At 33.0% G+C, this 23,713-nt stretch overlaps 3 protein-coding genes across 3 annotated transcripts; 1 reads left to right on the top strand and 2 right to left on the bottom strand.

The window, feature by feature from the left end:
• Positions 1-1,535: 1,535 nt before the first annotated feature.
• On the top strand, positions 1,536-5,363 carry LOC116768742 (mitochondrial chaperone BCS1). Its single transcript, XM_032659550.2, has 7 exons — positions 1,536-2,010; positions 2,405-2,544; positions 2,927-3,139; positions 3,341-3,479; positions 4,511-4,705; positions 4,820-4,957; positions 5,188-5,363. Exons 1-7 carry the CDS (start codon positions 1,688-1,690, stop codon positions 5,306-5,308), a joined length of 1,269 nt encoding a protein of 422 aa, XP_032515441.1. The 5' UTR covers positions 1,536-1,687; the 3' UTR covers positions 5,309-5,363.
• LOC116767624 (uncharacterized) lies at positions 5,353-11,312 on the bottom strand. Its single transcript, XM_061526901.1, has 4 exons — positions 10,985-11,312; positions 10,559-10,691; positions 10,224-10,352; positions 5,353-8,407 (listed from the first exon to the last, which is right to left on the bottom strand). The coding sequence occupies exons 2-4, from the start codon at positions 10,679-10,681 to the stop codon at positions 5,999-6,001; spliced, it is 2,661 nt and encodes an 886-aa protein (XP_061382885.1). The 5' UTR covers positions 10,682-10,691; positions 10,985-11,312; the 3' UTR covers positions 5,353-5,998.
• Positions 11,313-18,983: 7,671 nt separating this feature from the next.
• On the bottom strand, positions 18,984-23,528 carry LOC116767291 (uncharacterized). Its single transcript, XM_061526870.1, has 7 exons — positions 23,368-23,528; positions 21,981-22,196; positions 21,749-21,880; positions 20,766-20,903; positions 20,481-20,601; positions 20,281-20,393; positions 18,984-20,211 (listed from the first exon to the last, which is right to left on the bottom strand). Exons 1-7 carry the CDS (start codon positions 23,389-23,391, stop codon positions 19,534-19,536), a joined length of 1,422 nt encoding a protein of 473 aa, XP_061382854.1. The 5' UTR covers positions 23,392-23,528; the 3' UTR covers positions 18,984-19,533.
• Positions 23,529-23,713: the final 185 nt, after the last annotated feature.

Raw genomic sequence — 23,713 nt, 5'->3', positions numbered from 1 at the left:
GAAAAACTCAAACAATAAATTAAGACGGTCTAACGTCAGCTGACGATAGGGGTCGCGTGACCCGCAGCGCGTGGAACTTTTATATGGGGAGCCACTCAGTTCATTGCAATTGACTCTGTGATATTAAAATACCAAGATCAAAGATACTTGAAAATATTGCCGACCAAAAAAATTACGGGTAATAGGGTGATTGTTACAACAAAAAAGACCCGTTTCTTAGTAATTATTTTGGATAAATTTTTTATTGATTTTTGAAATATTATTCTCATTAGACGATATGAAATATTTATATTAAAAATATATTAAAAAAATATTGTTCGTCTAATAAATTATGAGTCATCCTTATTATGATATCATTATTGCGTGTTTTCAACTTCAAGATGAACACAGACAGTTATTAAGCAAGTAAAAGAAAAAAATTAGGTTTCAGATATAGAGAAAAAAATCATCTATTTTTTTAAAAACCAACAGGTACCATTTAGCTTATTCAGATATAATCTGCATGATGAGTAGGTATCTATTTACACATATTTTTATAGTATTAAGTACTTAAAATTTAGCCTAACCTTGTTTTACCATATCGTTCAGATCTAATACCACATCTAAAAAAATATCTGTAGCCACTTTTGGAAAATCAACTACTCTCCAAGGCAGCCATCTATAAAAGAAAATTCCACAATCGATCTTAAATATCTCTAAAACTGCACTTTGCATAGGCTACATTGTCATTTAATTAAGGAGCTTATTCGGAGGACAGAAGGAAACGGTTCCATCAAGTATAATGGAATTTAGGAAACAGATAACGAAAGCATGATAGGGGACTGTATGTGGCGGTTGACAAGAAAAATTTCTACTGAACATGACAGAAAAATGAAAAATACTTTATCTTTAAGCATTTGGACTTTGTTTTAAAACTTTTATTTTATGAATTAGTCACAAATTGATATATATCTCTTTTTAAATCACCCCTCTGACCAAGATTTGGTATTATCAAGGATTTAGAACGTTTTTTCTGTAACTAATTTCCATGGAATATAAGCAATAAAAATTTCGTATGCCCAAAACATGGACAGAAATGCTGTCAAACAATGATATTTGACCATGACAAAAACTTTTAGAGATTAACTTACTTCACTTATTACAATGTTAAAATCATGCAGACCAACTTGTCATCAAACCAATCATTTTTATGTCTTAGTTTAGTTATTCATATTGGTTTTTTCTCTTCTTTATATTCTGACCATATTACAATCAGGAATCAATCTTTAATTAATTTTTTTTATAAAAAATTGCTAGTGTTTATATAAAAATTATTTAATACTGTAGGTCAAACAAAAAAAAGAGTATTTAATAGTTAGTATGAAGTAGTAAATATTGATTTCTCGAAAACATTGAATGAGTATTTATGTTCAAATAAGCTTAATCAAGTATATTTGTTATTAAAAAGTCGGTCTTTACCCTCTTTTTTTTGGTTCACGTCTATTGTTTTCTAATTTTAAATGTTTATATAGTAACACTAAACAATAAAAACATCATAATCAGAATCAGCTGTTCAAATGTCATTGTCAGCAAAGACTAAGACGACGATTTGACAGACGATTATGAAAATACAGAAGTTGTGGTGTAACATTTTAACTGAAAAATATTAAAACTAAGGCACATAATAAGATAAAAGTCCGTTATTACAATGACACTAACAGAATATGTAGCGTCATTGTCACAAAACCCATACTTTGGGGCTGGATTTGGCTTGTTTGGAATTGGTGCGGGAGCGGCTATTTTAAGGAAAGGATTCCAAACGTCTATGATCCTATTTCGAAGACATTGTATGATAACTCTAGAGGTTCCGTGTCGAGATAAGTCCTACCAGTGGTTGTTACACTGGATCACACAAAAGGGTGCAAAACAAACACAACATCTTAGTGTGGAAACATCATTTTTGCAAAAGGATACAGGGCAGATAAAAACAAAATATGACTTTATACCAAGCGTCGGCCAACATTTCTTTAGGTAGTTTTATTAATATATCTAACAGAACTACTAATCATGAAATATAAATGTTTTGGCAACTGAGATAATCTATTCTTCTGTGATGTTTAGAAGTAGATATAATAATTTCTATAAATATATAAATTAATAACATTCTAATTAACAAGTTGGTAGATCACATGTGGACCATAGTGTGTAGATGTCGTACGCCATAAAACATTTAATAGACAAGGCAAATTTTTTATAATTTAATCTATCAAATTGTAGGTGTCATCTTCTTGAATATCATATCATGCACATAAATATATTAACAGTAGTAATTAAAAATTTTTTGTTAATGACCATAATGATAAGAGGATAAGCATTTATATTGGTATTGAAGATTTTAATTATTATTTATTTTTAAATACTTCAGATATGGCGGTACATGGATAAGAGTTGATAGAACCAGAGAACAGCAAACCATAGATTTACACATGGGCATACCATTTGAACATGTCACTCTAACTGCTTTTGGCCGCAATAAAGAAATATACTACAATATACTTGAGGATGGTAAATGACTTTATATTCACTTTTTCTATGCAAAATATTTCTATTAACGTCATATTTATTCAATCTATTTGTCAGTATGTGTTGTGGTTTGATATTATTTAAAATAATTGCTATTTTTATAATTATCATGTAAATATTTTATTGTATGCCTCTTGCATATATTTCAGGTGAGAGTATGCGCGGCTCACCTCTATAAATTGTTGTAAAAATAAAAAAATATGGACAAAAACTTGTTTAAATTAAATTTTAGATACATTCATATACACTTATCCAAATTTTTTATATAATCTTATTAATAAATTAATAACAAAAAATAAATAAATAAATGATTTTGTGTGTTATGAATAAAATTGGTATATAATATGTTAGTGTAATTTCGCAGCTAGAACTATGGCTCTTAAACAGCACGAGGGTATGACAGTCATGTATACAGCTATGGGATCCGAATGGAGAACTTTTGGTCATCCTCGGAAGCGACGACCTTTACATAGCGTCATACTGCGATCTGGGCTCACAGAAAAAATACTTACCGACTGTCTTGACTTCATTGACAATCCCAACTGGTATACTGATAGAGGAATTCCTTACCGGAGAGGTGAGTGCTAAGCAATAAGTTGAATAAAAATACGGTTTTCTTTCCTATACATAAATATATATAATTTCCATAGCAATCTAACGATTTGTAAGATGAAAATTTTAACATACTTCTTCAAAAGTTGTACTAGTAACAAATAAGTACAGACTGTTAAAGTAATTTAATATAATTTAATAAAGTATAGTGAAATAATTTTTCCAGGTTATTTACTGTATGGTCCCCCGGGTTGTGGTAAATCGTCATTTATAACAGCTTTAGCAGGACAGCTGGAATATAACATATGTGTTCTAAATTTATCTGAAAGAGGACTAACTGATGATAGACTCAATCATTTACTGAGGTATTTTCTAACTAATAATATTAAATTGTTGTAATTAAAATGACATAACCACAGTCCAATAGTCTAGTAGGTATTTTTTAGATTTATTTGTAGGTATATATAGAGAAAAAGTATGTTTAAAATTTCTGTAAAATATTATTTTGAATTTTTTATGTGTCTTGTAAAAAATTTACATGAATTGGAATACTATCTCGTCCTCCCTAATGTATAAAAGACAAGGTTTTACTTAAGCCTGAATATATTAATAGTAATTTTATTTACCGATTATTGGGAAATGGTGAGGCAGAAAGTGATTAATGGCAAACATTAACTAACAACCAAATAATGTTTGCTTAACTTATTAACATTGGTAGAATTACCTTAAGCAAGGCTTATAATTTTTTTGCTATCTATTATCATTGTCATATTAATTTTTCCCAGCACTCTTGTCTAATATTAATAATGTTTAAATGTTATATTAATTTACATAATGAATAAAAGCAACTCATTTCATTGTAGGAATTGTGAGCTTATTGTAACATTTTTGTAGAAAAAAACGTATTTTGGACTCAATTTCCGTCCTTTATCTATAATTCGTCTAATGGTTTCCCTTATACAGCTTAAATTAGTCCCGTGTTCTATTGCTAAAATAGCTTGTGTTTGCTCTTATTCACCCTCTCCTAGACCTGGTCCTCTCATTCTTCCTCGTGTATTGTCATGAACTATGTACCTAAATTATTAGGATTCAGTCCACTGTTCAATTATGAATTTTACTTTGAAGTAATTTTAGAGGTAATACTTGTATTGAAATTCAAATAGAGAACAGAATGAGGGATTGATCAACACGAATAATTTTCGAAAATTCAACCATGGGAATAACAAGTTACATTTGCTTTACCAATCAAGGTATCATGCTGCCGTCAATAAAAAAATTATATGAAATGCCCAATTCACCGCCTCGTCAGAGAATCCGGATAAAATTTTCTTTCTATATTTTCTATATGAATTTTAGTTAATGTAAATATTAAATATAAGAATACTGAAAATTCCAGTGTAGCTCCCCAACAATCAATAATTCTTCTAGAAGACATCGACGCTGCGTTCGTATCCCGTGAAGATACTCCCAAACAGAAAGCCGCGTTCGAAGGCTTAAATAGGGTTACTTTTAGCGGGCTCCTAAATTGTTTAGACGGAGTCGCCTCAACTGAAGCTCGGATTGTTTTTATGACCACAAATTATTTGGAAAGGTACTACCTTGTTAGTTGCTATTTTGTCAAATAAGCAATATTGAAGCAGATACGGTAAAAAGTTAATATATTTTTAAAAGATTAGTAAAACATAAATATTCCACTCATTTTCAGATTGGATCCAGCATTAATTAGACCAGGGAGAGTTGATATGAAAGAGTATGTTGGGTACTGCGACCAGGCCCAAGTAGAGCTCATGTTTCTAAGGTTTTACAAAGATGCCGATGAACACGCTAAAAGTTTTGCACAAAAGTATGTATTACTTTCAACTCATTTCAAATTAATCTATACTATTAACGGCATATTTTTATAAAATTCTCTGACAATAAGATGTTAATAACTGCCTTAAACTGACCTCACTGGAATATGAAAATTAAACAAATGTTAAGCTTTTAGCTTAATTTTACACCAATTTCATGTTTATTTATAATATATTAAAATCTTTGTTTGAACATTGAATTCGAATATGTATTTTGTTACAGAGTTATGGATTACAAAAAAGATGTCAGCCCAGCTCAAATACAAGGCTACTTCATGTTCCATAAATATTCAACACCAGAGGAAGTCCTCACGAATGTTGGTACGATATGGACTCTCGGGTAACAATACCAGTAACTTAGTACTAGGCAAGGAAATAAATATAAATGTTACATAAAAAGTGGTTTATTTTGAATAAAAATATTTAACATCCTTACATACAAACATACATACATATACAAATAAAAAAATACTAAGTACTAATTGTAAGAAATAATTAATTGTTTGACCCAACAAGCAATTGTACTTCATAAAAATTTAACTTGACCTTATGTTGAATATGGCCTCGCTTAGAATCTAAACAAGTATATAGGACTGAAGCACATGAAAAGTATGATAACTTAGTCCTGAACTTACTCACGAGTATTGTCACAAGAAATAGTTTGAAGTATTTTCAAAAAAAATTCAGCTCAACATGTTTTGAACATGGCACCAACGAAAAACATATGTTACAATTTTCTTACATAATATAATATCACTTATACTATTGATTAAAAATACTCAACAGTATACGAGATATGTTATCATGGACCAACCAACCAATATTCTTTAGAACGGAACAATTTTTTTTTATTCCCAACAATAAGACATATTTTGTATTTCGCTCCAGAGATTTTAATGACATGGCACTTAAATATTTTTGATAATAATCTCATGATGGCATCAGAATTTTGAGACAATATTGTAATTCATATTTACAAAATCTCTAGGCACTTTTTTCCAAGACGAATGACAAAAATTAGAAAACATGATTGGTTATTTGGTAAATACAATAGATTTGAGTAAACTTACAAAATAATTAACTTTAGCGTTGATGTCCAGGCCATGCTTAAGAGCGTTTATATGGAGCTTGTTAACTATATCACCTTTGAACACCTTAAGTATTTCCCATTGCCAGTTAGCGGATAGCTTTGATATGTCTATTTCTTTTAGCGCCATGTCCGTCACTTTAATACAAAAAACACTACCGTCGTAGAATAACGTCAAGGAAAGGCTCACAGGAGCATTATTTTCTTGCTGGAAACCTAAAGTGAATTTTATAATACACTTCATAGTGTGCGGAACTGCCGCTGTACTATCCAGTAAAACAATATTGTGTAATTGGAGTAATCTTTGGAAGTATTTAAACGGGGAGTTCGTTTTAGTGTTAGGTAACTCGACCGTGTGCATAATAACACATTCCTGTGTAACCTTTGTCGGCACGTGTTTAGGAGGAGGAGCGTTTGATTCGGGAATTTCGATTCTATTATTATTAACATTGCAAAATCTTTGTGGATAACATAAAACTGTTGCCGGCTCCGACGGTTTATATTGAGAAACGTTGGCAACATATACCATATTTGCATTGGAAGCTATGGGCACCAAGCTAGTTGCAGTCCAGCCGGTCCTGGCAATCGGATCGCTTGGCTTCTCCTTACTCTTATCAGGCATGAGTTCCGACACAGACTTCACTTTTATTCGTGGCATATTTGTTTCAGTGCCATTCTTCTGCGTGTTCTCTGGCCTGGGTGGGCAATTTTTTTCTTTATGTTTTTCTTGATCGTAATTTGCTAACGAAATCACCGAAGTTATAAACGACATATTCGACTCGTCGTTGTTATAATTAAGCAAAACATCGTCGGCCCCAGACAAAGTTTCTGTCGGCATAGGCGTATTTGACTTTTTGTTGGGCAATTGTTTAGGATTAGCAACTGGGCTAGCGTTGAGAATTTTCGTACAATTCTGTTTATCGCTCTCTTGGCTGGATCGTAAAACTAAAACAGCTTCCCCTTCATTTTCTGTTTCTTTATTTGAAGCGAGTAAAGTTTTAAGTTTTGAATTAACATTATTATTATAACATTTTTCAGTTTGATTATCATTTAACACGATAACGGATGATGAAGACGAGCTTGCATCGCCGGCTTCTTTTTCGCTTAACACATTTTCAAAAACATCGACAAAGTCTCGAGTGGGATGATCTTTAATATAATGAGTAATATTTTTTAAGGCGAGATTATCAAGACTGATAGAGACAGCGTTAGTATCTTTCAACTTAGTTTTAATGATTATATTAGAATGAGAATTCTTACTCTGTAACCAATTTATGTCAAGAGCTTTGTGCTCCAAATACCTCAACAAGCCTGTTGAGTTAAGACCTTTGTGAACTATCTTTGTACCTATACTTAAAAATTTATGCTGTAGAAAAGATTCCATATTTTCTTGTAACTTTGATACGTTTTTGTACGTGTCATGCCTATTTAAATATCTGTTTCGACAGGCCGTTATAATGTCAGTAATCGTCATTTTATTTCTTTGAGGTGGTTTCTTCACTGGCTTTTCTTTATGGCATGCAGTTTCCTTACTACTTTCGTTTGATATCTCGTCAGCGTCAATATTAACGCAGTCGACATTGTCATCCGATAATCGATCATCCTCATCATTTTTATCATTCGTATCGCATTTCTCGTTTTGTATCTCAACATCAGCTGAAGCTATATTGTCCTCGATAACTTCTATATTGGCTGAACTTTGAGAATCTTCAGAAATAAACCTCTGTCGTTTATATTTTGATTTTCTACCAACTACATCATCATCCGATGAGGATGACAGCGACCTATCTCTCTTTACCTTAGCGCAGTATACGATATAGTACAATGCATGTTCGTTTTTTATTATTTTGTCTTCGCTGAAAACAACATATTTCTTTTTTCCAGTTATATTTGGGGTCTTATCTATTTTATTAATTGCTATATCCAAATGAGAATTTATAATATTTGAATAACTCATAATGAGACTTTCATGTTTTTTCATGTGAGACATCACATCTCTCTTATCTTTATATACTTTAGAACATATTCTACAGACGAAAGTTTTACTGTAGTCACTAATCCAAGAGGATTTATTCTTTGTTGAAACACTGTTTGTTATTATAGTTTGAGAGTTATCCTCATTATTGGAACACAAATTTTCATATTTACTATTAAGTGATTCATCTTCCTTTAAAAACATTTTCTTAGATAATTTAAGAGATAATGACTTTCTTTTAGACTTTTCTTTTTTGCCAGGTTCAAGATTCTTTTTAACAGAATCTATCTGTTGCGTAGAGAAAACCGTATCTTGATGTTGTTGCGTACAGTTGTTCTCGTTAGGTGATGGAATATTTTCTGTGGGCACTGGGTTATTTGGCTGTTACAAAAAAAAAACAACTTATTTACCCTGAGAAACTAAAAACAAAAAGGCTTTAAAAATATTTGAATGTTTATTATTGAAGTGCAATATATATGTATATGAGGTAACGTGAATGAAGTACAGGAAAAGAGTACGCCCTAGGTATATGAGATGAGCTCATATTTTTTTTTACAGAAATACACTGATAGCCTCGTCATTGGATTCTAATTTTGATAAATGTATACATAGTACATAATAGTTTAAGTGGCTGTAACTAGACTCAAATTTAATAAGCCTTATAAAGAGAAAAAAATATCATAATAGTTTGTAACATAGTCTCGACTTAAGCGTACTTTGTTTTGTATAGTTCCACCGGAAAAGTGCCAACCCCTTCCAGTGTTGTGACACATTGTGTCACAACTTCCGGATATTTCGATCTGCGGGACCAAGGAATATGCTTGAACGTTGAGGTCAGAAAAGGGCCGATTACTCCTACTTGTAATAGTAGTAAGTTGACACAATTCGTATCTATACAAGTACACGGAGTTGGCGCCAAAAGTCATATCTTTGGTTTCGTCCAGGAGGGTATTTTTTTTATTTCCAAACAATAACAAGGATTTTTAATGAACGGAAAGAGCCATTCTTACAATATACTGGCTTATAACTTCTCAAAATCACTAACCCTACAATTTCCAAAAATGAAAAGATTCCCGATGTCTAATACTATGTACGTTCTTGGTCGTTGGAGCGTCTAATGACTTCTTAGCCATCGACGCGGTTTTGGATCATGTAACTACTGTCAAGTGATCTGACGAAACCATATATGACAAGATTCCTGATGTCTCATACTATGTACGTTCTTGGTCGTTGGAGCGTCTATTGACTTCTTAACCATCGACGCGGTTTTGGATCATGTCTAATAATCTGCGCCGTACTTTTAATGCGTACAAGCATCACTGACCTTTTGTTTTCCCTTAAAGAGGCTTGAGAGACGTGCTAACACCTTACACTTAATATATTTTGTTTTATTCCGAAATTCCATATGCAACTAACTATGTGACACTTACGTTTTCATACTTAACTTTTACAAATAATATAATGTTATTAAGCCTCTGAAAGGAAGTCCTTCAAGGAGCTTAATGGCATTATGTCACAAAAACTCATTTTAAACTAAAATTAGTTTCAAATGAGTTTTCGTGTTATCAAATGTCGCACTTGTGTGATCGATGGTGACTATGTACATACTATCAGATAGAGCATTTACTTACTAACCACTTAGAACAGATGTACCATATATAAGAAAACGTTTAGAATCGCTTTAGAAACATGAGTCTAAAGGACAAATAAAAACTTTAGGATTCCTTAAACCTTTGACTTAAAATCTTAAGGAGGCATTAAAGTCATCTATTACTAAGAGCTCAGATCACACTCTGAATACTGTTCTCTATTTTCTAGGCTGGGTAGAACCAAATTTGTAAGCAACTGAAGTCATTTTATCAAAATAAAATAAATAATTATTGTTTTCAAAGCTTTGACACATAACTCATAGCTTTCCTTTGATGGTTCGGTGAGATTTTTAAGTTTCTATAACTATCAAGTCTTTTAGGGCAGTTGACACTGAGCAACATAACTTTTACATAAATTTGTTTTTAATTCCCCTCAGTTTGAACAAGAAATTGTCATATCACATTTGTGAAATAAAGTAATTTTATTTATTAAAAAAAATCATTCAAAGATATCAGTGATGTTCCATAAATAATTTATGAGTTTATCTCTTCATACTTTTAACTATTAAAATGTTAAATTTTTCTATTATATAAAAATGAGCACTTACATTAGATTTCATTTTTTCCATAAATTTGTTTTGCTTTTCTTGGTACATTTGTTTAATACTAGCATATTGACTCAAGATTGACTCGCACTTTTTACATATAAGTTGAGGAAGTCCATCAAAAGGTTCAACCTATACATCAAATAAAACATTTTTAATTATGGTTTAAACAATACAATTAAAAAATAAAACACCTTATACCAGTTTTGTAAATTGGGATTTGTTTTAGGAATTGTTTGAATCATAGATATATATACTTACATTAAATAGTAAACAACAAATACACTTTAAATATATTCTGAGTATAATAAGAATACATATTGTCACATATAACTTACATTAATTTCAAAGCAATATTTTATTTGCCTCTGAACTTTTGGCACAATCTGGTACTGTCCTGTCTCGTCTAAGCACAGGCGACACATTATAAACAAGTTTGGATCCACCTCTATCATACTCATTTTTAAAAACCTAAAAATAAATATGTACATTTTAGCATTATTCAAATAATTATATATTTTATTAGTACAATGCAATGCAAAATTTGACATTCCTGTTTTAATTATTGAACCCTTCAAATATTCAACAATTGAAAAAAAATTAAGTATTAAAGGGTTTGCCTTTATTGATTTGACTTCATTTAGTTTATATTTAATTGAAATTAGTTTATATTTAATGAAAAAAGTTCTATTCAAGTTTAAGATAAGAAGACAAGATAAAACCTTACAATAATAGACATTATACATTATTTTAAACAAACTTACCAGTTTTAATTATTTTGTTAATCCGAGAAACAGTACACATAAAATTATATAAAAATAACAGTATTTTTATTACACCTGAGCAATACAAAATATAGATTTCTTTAAAGTCGAAATCACTGTTTGAAAGGGCAGTAGCTGGTTCTATATATTTCGAATCAAGCATTGTGTCAAAAAATTTTGGTTACTTACTCCATCTACTGAAAGACGGCTTAAGTATTACATTACGCAACTCAAGAGCCATCTGTTATAAAGTAACATGCTTAATTTCTTTCTTCTCAGTATCAAATCATTCATAAACTAATATTGCATTACACACTATAATATATTTAAAATGAAAGTTTTGTTATCCAAAATATGTTCCTAATAACACAAAATGATCGCAATACATACATTGCAATGTCCCAAATTGATACTTTAAACCTAAATAATAGCAGTAATGTTAAGGTTCTGCTCGTCTGATCTTCGTCTTGTCATAAACTTATTTCGTCACAACATTATCATTAAGATTTTTGTAATTAACATAAATTCACAATTTTGTTAATAGCGACATCTTCCGTCAGAATAATTACGTCAATATTATGAAAAGTGCCATCTATTGGATAACAGCGAAAACATTAAACTAACCAATCATAGCATGCCACTTGGTTAAATCTAAAACGAAATATTTGATGAGTTACGTCACCGACCAATGATATAAATCATAGATTATAAAATTAAGACGCCAATTGAAAATGTTTATGCATTGTACCGATCGAATATATAAATATTTGGTTAGAGGTTTGAAAATTGAGTCAACAAGATTTTTGATTTTTTGAAATACATTTCCATATTTTTTTTAATTTTGTTCGTTTTTAGTGAATTAAATTTATACTCAAAAATTTTTGGAAGAATGTCATACGTTATTTTTGGAAATTAGGTACAAAAAATATGGAAAATCCACTCGAATACCATAATTTATTTATTTATTTTTTAATTATCAATATTTGGAAAGAGTTTCAATTCTAAAAATATTCTTTAAATTAACTAAGGTGGTTTTATTCGCCTTTTTAAATTTTAGATTACGTTAATTGATAAACTGCGCTTGGGAAACAAACAAAACAAAAAAAAATTTTGGTTTTGTAAATTTATTTATTAGTGGATTTCAAGAAAGCCTCAAAAACGTGGTTGTCCGTCAGTCCTAAATTTTCATCTTCCAAGTCCAGTGCTGATTTGGGTGAATTTCAATGTTCATCAATAAAGAGAGTGGTTTGGAGGTGGTCAACCTCCATACGGATGATAATATCTATTTGTTCAACAAACCTTGCCAACGTTTTCAGTATTTTCTCATTAAAAAACTTGTTCAGCTCTTTTGTTTTAGGTTTTTAGTAAGTTTTTTTTTTGGTCTTCCGCTGGAATTACAATCTTGGTTATTGCTCAAATATTGGTTTTATAAGGTCTGAATAGATTTTATTACCAGCAATTTTGTGATCACAATAAATCCTTTGTTGTTATTCCAGTTTAAATGATTAGTCCATTTTTGTTTAATTTACAAAAATGACAAATTTGGGAAAAATCTAAGAAATAATTTTATGCTGCAGTGCAGTCGGACGAAAGTCAGGGATGCCATAAGAAGCCCATGGCTTCCATAATATTTCCGTCATGCCTCAGTTGACACTGCACCAATTTAATTCTCAATCCTTCTTACAAGCGCTCGGCGGTATTTGTGTAATTTAGTCTGAAATTAGAAAAAGTTAATTATAACTCTGTTAATGTTTAGTTATGATCTCCCCACAACCACAAACTCCATCCTCCAAGGTCTATGTCACACAAAATCACCCGACGGTCATAGATTATATTATGATTCATGTCTCTAGGGTAATACTATAACCAGTCTAATTGTAATTTCAAATCATAATCACGAACTTGGCCCTGACTATATTTAATAATTTTCCCTAAGTTCCAACGATTCCAGGAACCTTACAACTCGACAAAGCTTTTTCATCACTGTCACCACGATGGGTAAAATGTCATATTAAAACATTTGTTCCTCCTTACCAAAAAATTGTCGCTGCTGCTATTTTGAAGTAAAACCTCTGATTCTGGATGACAAAGGGGTAAGTAATGTTAAAGTGATATTTTTGAGACGTTTGGAGGTTTTTCGTCTATATTTCCTAATAGTGTCCGTTTTTTATCCCAAAATATGTTTGAATAGTTTTCTTAAGTCCTGTAATGCTAATAAATTTAGATTTATTTCCCATTTATAGTATTAACTCTTCTTCCTATTTTGATCCTGATAGCGTAACGGTTAGGCTATTAGAGTTAAAAGTAAACGTTAGATTAGGTTAGGTTAGGCCCTTTTTTTTACGAGAGGAAATCTTTCAGACTTCCGACCGAGGGGGATAACACGACCGGGGCGTGTGGGATATCGTACCACTAAAACCCCTCGGCGTTTTCTGCGCGGTGCGTAGGTTAGTGAACGAGAACGGCTCGCCATTCTTCCGCTCACTATGCACGAGTCACGAAGACTTTGCCATCGGTAAGGGATTAGTGGGCTCCACACTTACCTCCCTTCCATCTTCAAAGCGGCGTGTCGGGAACGCGAAACACGCCGTTCACTATTCAGGCCTATGTTGCCTGGACGCTGGTTTCCCCACCGACGCCGAAAGGCTCCTCACACTGGGGAGGCGTTGGGCGGGCATGAGCCCGCTGCCTTCGACCCAGCCTTCGAGAAAGGATTATCCTCCCTCACTCTTTCGGCGGCCTCTTTCTCCGAGTTGACGACCTCACTGAAGGGGACCACCGCCGCCCAGGCCTTCTCGCTACCGACCATAGCCTGAACTGCTGCCGGCAACGAGAGATCCGCTCCAACCACGGTGGTGAGTTGACAACGCTCCCTCGCCCACGCTGGGCATTCCGCCAATGTATAGTCGGGCGTTTCATCCAGGCGAGTGCAATGGTAACACGCTACCGTCGGCTCTCTTCCGGCTGTGTGGTACAGATACCGCCCAAAAATGCCGTTTACCGAGGGAATCTGCACCAACTGGAAGGTCAGGGAACCTTGTCGTCGGTCCACCCACTCCTTTAGGAACGACCGAACCGCCTCCACGGTGAGCAACTGGCTCAGAGAACCGCTGCCTCCATCGACTAAAACAACAACGCGAGCGCGGTGCGCCGCTATCCCTCCACCTGATCCCGGGACGTCCTCGTTCCCCGGGATCGAGCTCGAGCGCGCTGCTGGTACACGTCCGCCAGAAACTCGGCATCCAACTCCCAGGGAGGCATTCCAACGAGGACGCAAGCCGCCTCGTGGGAATTTAGGTTAGGCCCTAAACTAACCTAACCTAAAGTTTACTTTTCCAGTAAAAAATATTTAGATCATTCAACTGAAGACATCATCATCATGAACTGAAGTCATCATCATCATGAACTGAGATCATTCAAATGAACTGAACATTCATTTCTTAAAAATTCTGCCCTTTCCTTCACAAACTTCAACGGCTTTTGATTTCACAAGTGTAAATTATCGCAAGATATACAAACATTACTTGCTGAAACATTAAACATGCTGCTGGACATGATGGAATCTGCAACGACATAGCATTGAATATCTGAGATTTTTTTATTCATCCCATTACGCGTTACATTAACACTTCTTTAAACTCTATATTCTTCTTTGTCGTAGGATTTCTAATTCATCTTTCCACCACATAAGCGTGACACCACCATTTTAGTATTCTTATCCAAAATAATCGAATCCATTGTTCAGCGTTAATTACTCCTTTTCCTTATTTTATACAATTTCCTCGAGTCTTGTAATCAAATTGGAGTCCGGGGTATAGTACTACGATGGCCTTTTTAAAAATCACTGAGGACATCTGATAAGTTATGGAAAACTAAAAAGGTGCTAATTTAGATAGATTCCAGAAAGACTTTTAACGTTATCAATCATGACTTCCTACAAGATTTGCTATAATCTTCGGAAGCACGAGCAAGCTATTCGCATTTTGAGTTTCTTCCGAAGATGTTGCGATGTGGTTTCTGTAATGACAGAATACCACAGGTTGGCTTACTTTCTTATATATTTATGAATAGATTCATATCACCTGTATTGACTTATTTGTACTATGAATATTAAATGTGACACACGATCACTGCGATCGGTTCCGCCTTTAACGCCGTTTTTGAACGGATCTTGTGATGGTCTGCAAATATCGGCATCGATATACATAAACCCCGATAAAATTGATGATACTGATATCTCTTTTATCATAACTGTGGTTACATAAGCTAGCAACAATGGCTACCGTTTCAGGACCGTAGAAATCTTGGACTTTGACAGCTACATATAATATTATACAATCGTTGGAAACCTGTATATCTTAAACGTATATTTTCCTTTTTGGCCGAAAAAGATAGACAAGAAAAAAGTTTATGTTTATATTTGTTTAAAATATTGCCTTCATCCGTGCAAAGACATGCACCGTATATTCTGTCAGTGTCGTGTAGGATAGAGGAGACAAGAAAAAAGTTGCTTGTATTTCTTTGAATGACAAATGACAGAGAATACATTTTAGCATGAGGATCCGCACAATTGGGTTTTTGAAAAAAGATTATCGATTTTTTTTATTAATTTCAAAAATTTTAAATAAATTATATTTATAATTGATGCGAAAAACTTAAAAAGAAAAATCAAATAATTATTAACAATTAAAAAGTTATAAAATCTTTAAAATAACCACGTGACTAACAACGCGCCACGATTGTTCGCCATGCTTACGACGTCACAGTGTTAAAAGAATTTAAACATTGTACAGTGTCAACAGCTTCTACTCGTGTAAATGTCCGAAATTTAGTATGAAAAAAATTATAATATTAAGTAATTCAATTTAGTCATGTGTGATTTTAAATTATTCATAGTTTTTTTAATGCTGTCTTTTAAAGTTACGATTTGGAGTGAGGCTGAAAATTTTTTGTTATTGAATTCTATTGATTAAATTTATTCGTTTACATAAATAATTGTTCATTGCTATATTATTATAAAATACTGACATGAAAACTATCTCACAACAAAAAAAATATGATGTTTTGGGATTAGGCCGTCGCACTACTTAGAACCATTGATTACGACGTTTAACATCTTGAGGAACATTTAAAAATATATTTTTTTGGGGGGTTGTTTTGTAGTATTCGTACATAACGATACGAAGCGAGCACGATAATTTTAATATATTTATCGATATATTGACGGTAATAACGAGATATTATCGGTTAAATGTCAAAACATTGTATCAGCTGTGTGCTACGATGAGAACTTAACATTGTGACGTCACACGCAGTCGGGTTTGCTCGGAAACTGTTGGCGTGTTTTCGGTACTGAATTCAAAAAATTATTTTTAAGTTTATATAACTTTTAAATTATGCCGAAAAAAATAATAAAATAGTTTTGTTATAAAACTTTTATATGATCTTTCCATATATCATAAAAAAGTTTTTTTTTTCAAAAACCCATATTCCCCACACTTGTGAGAGCACTACTGCAATGATCGTTTCAATGTTATCGCAGCACAGCTAGAAATCATGTTACCTTGTGACAACCGCATGCTCTTTTTACAACAAAAGGGGAAAGCCTTGTGGATGTTTGGTAGGTTTATTTCTTTCTTTGCTCAAATAAAAAATGCTCCAACTGTATATGCAGCAGAAAAAGACATGTATTATTTTATTCCCCCTTAGCGAACATCCTGTTTTTATTTCCTCTCAATAATATTTATTCTCCTGGACATCGACAATCTGCTAATAGCTTCTGCAATATGCTGATACTATTATCTATTACACTTTTCCTGTTCTACACCTATGCAGGATCCTTCGTAATACACATTGTAAAATTATAGCACTCGCGACACTTCGGCAATTTCAAAATGCATGATATTCTCAAGAACGCCTTAACAGTGATTCCTCCTTTACCCCAAGGACAAATTGGGTTAAATTTTTAATGAGATATCAACTTCTTGTGCCATATGGTCTATTTCGTTTGTCAACACACTCCAAAATTCTATATGAAATCTTTGCTATTCACTTGGGTATAAGACATCAAAATAAAGCTTTATATTTATCTATGAGCTGATGGGGAACTCTGCATTGCTCTATATTTAATCCATTTCAGTACATCTATACAAGATTAAGATCATAATATATTTTGTGAATTTTGTTCTAGTCGAATGCACTTTTTTCTTCTTGCTTTATTTTATTTTAGGTAACATTGCAGGAATGTTTGTTATAAATTCAGCCCTAATTTAAAAAAAAAATTACAATATTTCTTTCTTTTATTGACAGAGTCGATTTATTTTGTATCTAGGAATAAGCGTCTATAGACTTTATGCTTTGCATTTGATTTAAAAATTGCTAAATCAAATTATACATTTAATTTCACACTGCGTATTTAAATACAGAATATATAATAAACTAAGAATCAGCCCCGGTTTCGCACGGGCTTTTTACAAAAACTATAAAATAGCCTGTTTAATTTTGAGAATTATTCAAATGGTACGACCGATTTAAATAATTTAAAAAGTATTTTACAGATGTAGGCTTAAAAACGAAGTAATTTAGATAAGACTTACTACCTATAATAATAATATAATTTATCTAAATAGCTTTCCAATAAACGCTTTAGGAATGCCAATTTTTAAAAGTTATAAGATGGATATAGTATGTTATCCTTGAGGTATAGACATATGCCACCGCCGACTTTTCTGTAGCCCTATATAAGATACACAATTTCACCATATATTATTTTGTTATATCTCAAAGACTTTCGGCAGCGTTTTCGTTAAAAGCTCTCAGACAGCTCATGTTTTCCCGACATGTTCAACAAGTATCGTTAATGTACACACAAGTCAATACAAAAACTTAACAATTTATATACTAGAACCTTTTTCGAAAATCAGGCTAAAGAGTGGTGATAACTATTTGAGAATCAGTGTAGTAGCTTCTCAGTTTATCACAAACAGACAGACAGACGCAGCGAGGGACTTTGTTTTATAATATTTATTTATACAGCAATAATTAAGGTTGGAAGGACCTTATAAAGAAACTCTGACCACTTTTACAGCTACACCATCATTATCGATTGTATTTACGACACACGAAAGTTCATGTCAAATGACTGACTATTTACTACAATACGCCTGTAGGCATGAAATCGATGATATCACTTCTACGCTATATGGCTATATCGGTAAAATGATGCTACCGTTTCGATACCCGAATGGGTGCCTCCTAAAGTCTTGGGTTAGAGCTTGAACTTAAGAGGGCGTGGATGAAATAGTACGTGGTTGAAAGAGGACTGTCTGCAACGGCCTACGATGGCCCCAAGTGAGACTTGTTAAAAGGTCCCAAGTGGCCCTTATCAAGTTAAATATTTATAACGATATTTATTCAAACTGCTAATTGAAATACACATACATCGGGAATTTCAGCACGAATTATATTTTGTTGCGACTATCTAGAGATATACATATCAAATCGAATATCTTGTCAAAACAGCTCCCGTCCCTGGGTACGCTTAGGACAGAATTGCAGCGGACACAAGTTCAAACCATTTCCCGTTTCTGACTTACGTCAACATGACGTGCGAAGTTTTAACCTAGGGAGACACTGGTTACTAGCAGTAACGGGACGAATACTGCAGTATATTTATTCTTTGTCGAGAAATAACAACAGCAAAGACATTTCTCCACAAACAAAAGCAACATGGACCTAACTTTAAACGAAAGTCTGTACCTCAGTAATGAGAATCTTTAAGCCAAACCAAACATCTTGAAATGATTAAAAGTATAAATATAGCCATCGCAAAATGGTTAGCTGATATGATTGTAATTATCGATGACTTCTAAATCACTAGTGGCGAGATGTACCTAAGATTATTAAGAAGCAGATGCAGAAGATATTAAGAAGAATAATAAGCAAATCCTAGAAGGCATAGAGAAGTTCCAAGGAAGAAATGAAACATATGGCTTGTAATTTCCTTATAATATAATTATTATAACTATTTGTTATCAAATTGGTTATTTAACGCATTATTAAACATTATAATAATAATTCTAAAATTGAATTTGCAATTACAATGATTAAAAACAAGCAAATTCATAATTGTATCGCTAGTCAAAATACCTTACTTAATAAGTTTGTTGTCAAACCGGATCATGTCAATTATAATTAAAATGATACAAATGCTTGTAATTCACCATTAATGAAATATAACTAACTAAATTTATAACAATTAATTATATATATGCATTTCCCTAAATCACAAAATACTCACTCTGGGGACTTTTCAAACAATGAAAGGTTTCGGTAGTATCCTATGTATGCACAAACATAGCATGCATTATTTATCACAGCACTTGTAAAGATTGCGTTGTCAAAAGACGTAAAATATATACAATTAAAACAGTTCATGCACAGTAGGAGAACCCCAGAGGAAACATCCGAGACTCTACGGTAGAGTAACAACATTACACGTTATCGAATAGCTACTTATAAGAAGTATCGTAATGCGGGTGTCTCGTCGCTTATCTGCGATGGCGGCGTTTCCTCTTATTGCGAGAGGCGGGAGGCTGGGACGGGCCGCTCGAGGAGGACGGAGGCGAGTCGGAGGGCGTCAAGAACATGCTGTTGTTCGTGTAACCGTTCGGCAGGTGGTTCATCTGACCCGTGACGCGAGCTGGAGGTGACGGCAGCGGTTGGATCGGCCCGTTAAGAGCCAGTCGTAATCGCTGACGCATACGCCTGCGAGCGTTACGAGACAGGTGCTGCACGGCATTGACGGCCTCGCCTGGCGCCGGTTGAGATCCAATCTCGGAAGATTCCGAGGCACGATCGTCGGAGTTCTGTTCGGCTGTCGGCGCTGGCAAGTCTTCGATCCTCGCTCCCATTTCCGCCTCGCGTACCAACGCGTTCGCTTCCCTGCCCAAAGTGGCGAAAGCGCGGGATAAGCGGGCCACGTCGTTTTGCAGGTCTTGTAAGAAGGGTTCCAGATTGTTCGTCGCGTTCTGGTTGACTCTGTTCGCTATGCGAAGTACGGCACGCGGTTGTGACTGATTGGCGAGCTGGTCTGCCGGCGTGCGACGAATGCTCAGCTTGCCATTAATAGTACTAGGAGCGACGAGAGCACGCGCGTCTAAATCACGAACTATAAGGCAGTGACCTCGCTTCTTCAACGACCCTTCGCAAGACCTTACGGACCAGACCTGGAAATATATACGTTGTAACAACATTGAACAGTATCACGTTAACCATTTAAATAAAATAAAACTTACACAATCGGAAAATATAGCTTCACGATCGTTACCACAGATGGTAACTGTATAATTAAAATTGTGAGCTACCCAAGGTGAGGAGGCCATTGCTAACCATGCACACACTGAATCACCTGTAAATTATTAAATATTTATAGTTGAATGACATTTTTTAATACATTTAATAAAAAAAATATATATGTAAAATTACATATACTTACTACTTATTTCTATTGTCAAAAAGAATATGCCCATATCAGCTACTCTAACGGCAGTAACCAGTTTGCCAGGGACTGTAGAAAATTGCCATGCTTGCAAATACTCGCCATTCTCAGTCCGACCCTAAAAATTATAAAATATTTTTATACATGCTGTATAATCTGTTTAGTAACACAAATCTGACAGCGGTTATTAAAATTGTGTGTAAAATAACTTAGATTAAGAACATGTAATAATTAATATTGGGCAGTCCAATTACAGTGTAATCAATTATAATTTTTATTCACCTCGAGCAGATCTGGAGCATGAAAATAACGGAGATGGTTCAATAGGCGGGCGGCTGGTAACCTTTCCCCTTGTCCACTTTTGCAACAAAGGCAACGGAAGAGCCCTTTGCATGCCGGAGGAGGTCTCAGTGGAGCTTGCTGTTATAAAAAAAAAGATATACCTAATTATATACCTGATAAGAAATGTATTCCACCTCTTGTCTTGGTTCTAGGCAAGAGTGTTGGCTTACTTTTTATTTATGGCCGAGTTAAAATTTAGTCTGTTATAATTAAAATTAAAGACACAGCTGTGGTTGTTACCAAAAACATCACCAACACAGAAAGATAATTTTTTCAGTGTATGTTGTTAAGATAGAATCAACAGATGAACTCCGGTGTATTTATTTTAATTGACCAAACAAAGAAAGGCTTAGGTATTTTTTAGAATAGATAAAAAGTGAATTTGTGGTGATTTTCAACATTTTTTGGACCCTTCTCTAAAAGTTTTTTTTTACTAATCAAGTTATTTTCACTCATAATAAGTGTTTCCAGCAAGTTAAAATGTCAGTGGTAGTGTGAGGGAGGTTGCTAATAAAATCATAATACTATAGGGCATTTTTCTCAAGAGTTGAAGAATCCTAGAATATCTGTTAATCCTCTCCTTACAGTTGCCAATATGTTTATATATTATATGTTGTCCCATATGAAAGGCTGTCCCAGTCAAACGGCAACCAGTGCTTTTTACTATCGATCCAAAAATACACTATGCATCCGATCTTGCTTTGTTCAAATATAGTATTCTACAGCGTGTGTTAAATATTACAGCTCCCGCCCAAATGCAAAACGCATATACTAACTCATCATCTTAAAAAGCAACAATCAACTTTGTAAACAGATATTAAGGTACACATACAAGGTAATCGGTTTCCAAAGATTTAAAGTCAAGTGAATATATAAAAGTCACCAACAAACCAGATTATACTCAATTATCTTTTCAAACTTACATTAGGTAAATTGAGATTATTTTCTTCATCTTCCTCATTAACATCATTTTCACATTCCCCTGTGGTTGTGTCTTTAGCTGGTGTACTGCTTTCTGAAGAACCCGAGCCGTTTGTAGGTTTAGCACCAAGTTTCTAAAACATTATATAATTTATTGAATTAAACTAATGAAAGTGTGACTTTATTAATAAGTATTGGTGACATAAGGAAAATTAAAATAAATGGATTACATACAAAAGCACGTAATTTTCTAAAATTGGCAATCAATTCTTCCATAGCATAATTTCTTGTGCCAAAAAAGAGTGCCCGACATACTGGGCACACATCAAGGCGCATCTTGCAACGTCCACATACATGATGACCCTCATTGCACTGAAATATTTGTCCTGATGGTATTTCATAGCACACTGGACATTGTAACAAATCATCTAGATTGAGAAGTGATTCCGGCTGAAATATAAAGGAATTCAAATTTTACATCTCACAGTCACTATGTTCAAAATAATAAATTAAAAAGGTATTTGTAAGCGCTTGTCATACCTAAATCATCAGATTAAAAAAATAATATAATTTTATCAAACTCGCACAACAAATCATTTATGTTACACTATACATAAAAATTATTGAGGTAGGCTTTAAAGTTGAAACTTACTTGTATGAGTTATAGTTATATGTACTGAATGTGAAATTATAGTTATATGTAGGTGAAATTTATCATGTTTTTGATATTAAGATACAGTCAAATAATTATATAATTTTACAGTCTTTTGCTATTAAGTTTCAACAGATGTAAAAAAGTATATTTATATATATATGAAAGTCTTAGCCAGCCAAGCCCAGTAATAGAAAATAAATTTGATAATGAATTATTTATTTTATATTATGAATATTTTTACATCATTATATTAAAGTTGAATTAACATTAAAAAAGAAATGTAATTATGTCTCATTTATTATAATAGACAATTAAATTTAATGTTTATGTAAAAACAATAATTTATATTTACAAGAACAATTTGTTAAGCATAAAGCTGTAGTCCTTAATGGCCAAGCAAGTTTTTAGATGTTATAACTCTATTCCATACTATTTGTGTCACTAGTGCATGTGGTATTTTATAAACTAGCAGACACAAAAATAATAAGAGGAGGTAAAAAAAGCCAAGGTTTTACAGGCATTGAATATATTTTAAAGATTTCCTTAGCTCATATATTGTCATTCTCAAACATACCCTCACCTAGTAAAATAATTAACATACTTTAGGGGTCATACTAACTTTTCGTGTTATTATTTGTAATTCTACCTTCTATATAATTCTGCAATTATACATGTTAATGGTGTTTTAATTCAGCTTAATTAAAGACAACACTCTTAAAATTTAAGACAATGTTCTTAAAATTACGAAAATTTCAATTTTATAATTTTTGATATGTATAAAAAAAATAAATGCATGAATATTCTGATAACATTGTAAACACTTTGATATCGTGTATCATAACATATTTAAAAAGTACACGTTAATAGTAGATACGTCCATAAAAAATATCGACCAACCAAAAGATCGAAACAATGGAATTTTTAGTCGAATAATTGAACCTTTATAATACTTTCTAAAATACTAACCTTCACCTCAGCCTTTTCCACCATTACGCAATTTTATATAAATTATCTGTGAATATTCACAAAATATAAAAATAACCACGAGCAACTAACGAAACTAACAAAATGAAACACAGCTGTAGTTGTTAAAAATGGCTGACTCAACGACAAAGATATCCTTGTTGCCATATATTAAATTCAAGTGACGGTATTATGACATCTATATCCCATGACAGAAATCTAAAAAAATATATGGTCAACAATGAAGGTCAATATATAATTAAAGAAATGTATATATTTTTTTTAATAACGAATATGTTTAATTTACTATAAAAGCAGGTTTTATATTTAACCATTGTTATAAGCGTTG

This window comes from Danaus plexippus (genome assembly GCF_018135715.1).
Source record: "Danaus plexippus chromosome 3 unlocalized genomic scaffold, MEX_DaPlex mxdp_30, whole genome shotgun sequence".
In the NCBI taxonomy this organism is placed as follows: Eukaryota; Metazoa; Arthropoda; class Insecta; order Lepidoptera; family Nymphalidae; genus Danaus; species Danaus plexippus.
The sequence above is the reverse complement of the archived record's forward strand: the minus strand, read 5'-3'. Positions and strand labels throughout refer to the sequence as shown.

Bases quoted from the DNA above. Each gene is read 5' to 3' on its own strand.
- LOC116767291 (XM_061526870.1), bottom strand. From the start codon at position 23,391: ATGGTGGAAAAGGCTGAGGTGAAG. The intron at 21,881-21,980 runs GTATGTAATCCA...ATAATGTTTTAG, and splicing joins TTAGAAAATTACGTGCTTTT to AAACTTGGTGCTAAACCTAC. The intron at 20,602-20,765 runs GTGAATAAAAAT...TATAATTTTTAG, and splicing joins ATGCTCCAGATCTGCTCGAG to GGTCGGACTGAGAATGGCGA.
- LOC116768742 (XM_032659550.2), top strand. From the start codon at position 1,688: ATGACACTAACAGAATATGTAGCGTCATTGTCACAAAACCCATACTTT. The intron at 3,140-3,340 runs GTGAGTGCTAAG...TAATTTTTCCAG, and splicing joins AGGAATTCCTTACCGGAGAG to GTTATTTACTGTATGGTCCC. The intron at 3,480-4,510 runs GTATTTTCTAAC...TGAAAATTCCAG, and splicing joins AGACTCAATCATTTACTGAG to TGTAGCTCCCCAACAATCAA.
- LOC116767624 (XM_061526901.1), bottom strand. From the start codon at position 10,681: ATGAGTATGATAGAGGTGGATCCAAACTTGTTTATAATGTGTCGCCTG. The intron at 10,353-10,558 runs GTAAGTTATATG...TTTGATGTATAG, and splicing joins AATATTGCTTTGAAATTAAT to GTTGAACCTTTTGATGGACT. The intron at 8,408-10,223 runs GTAAGTGCTCAT...TTTTTGTAACAG, and splicing joins TGGAAAAAATGAAATCTAAT to CCAAATAACCCAGTGCCCAC.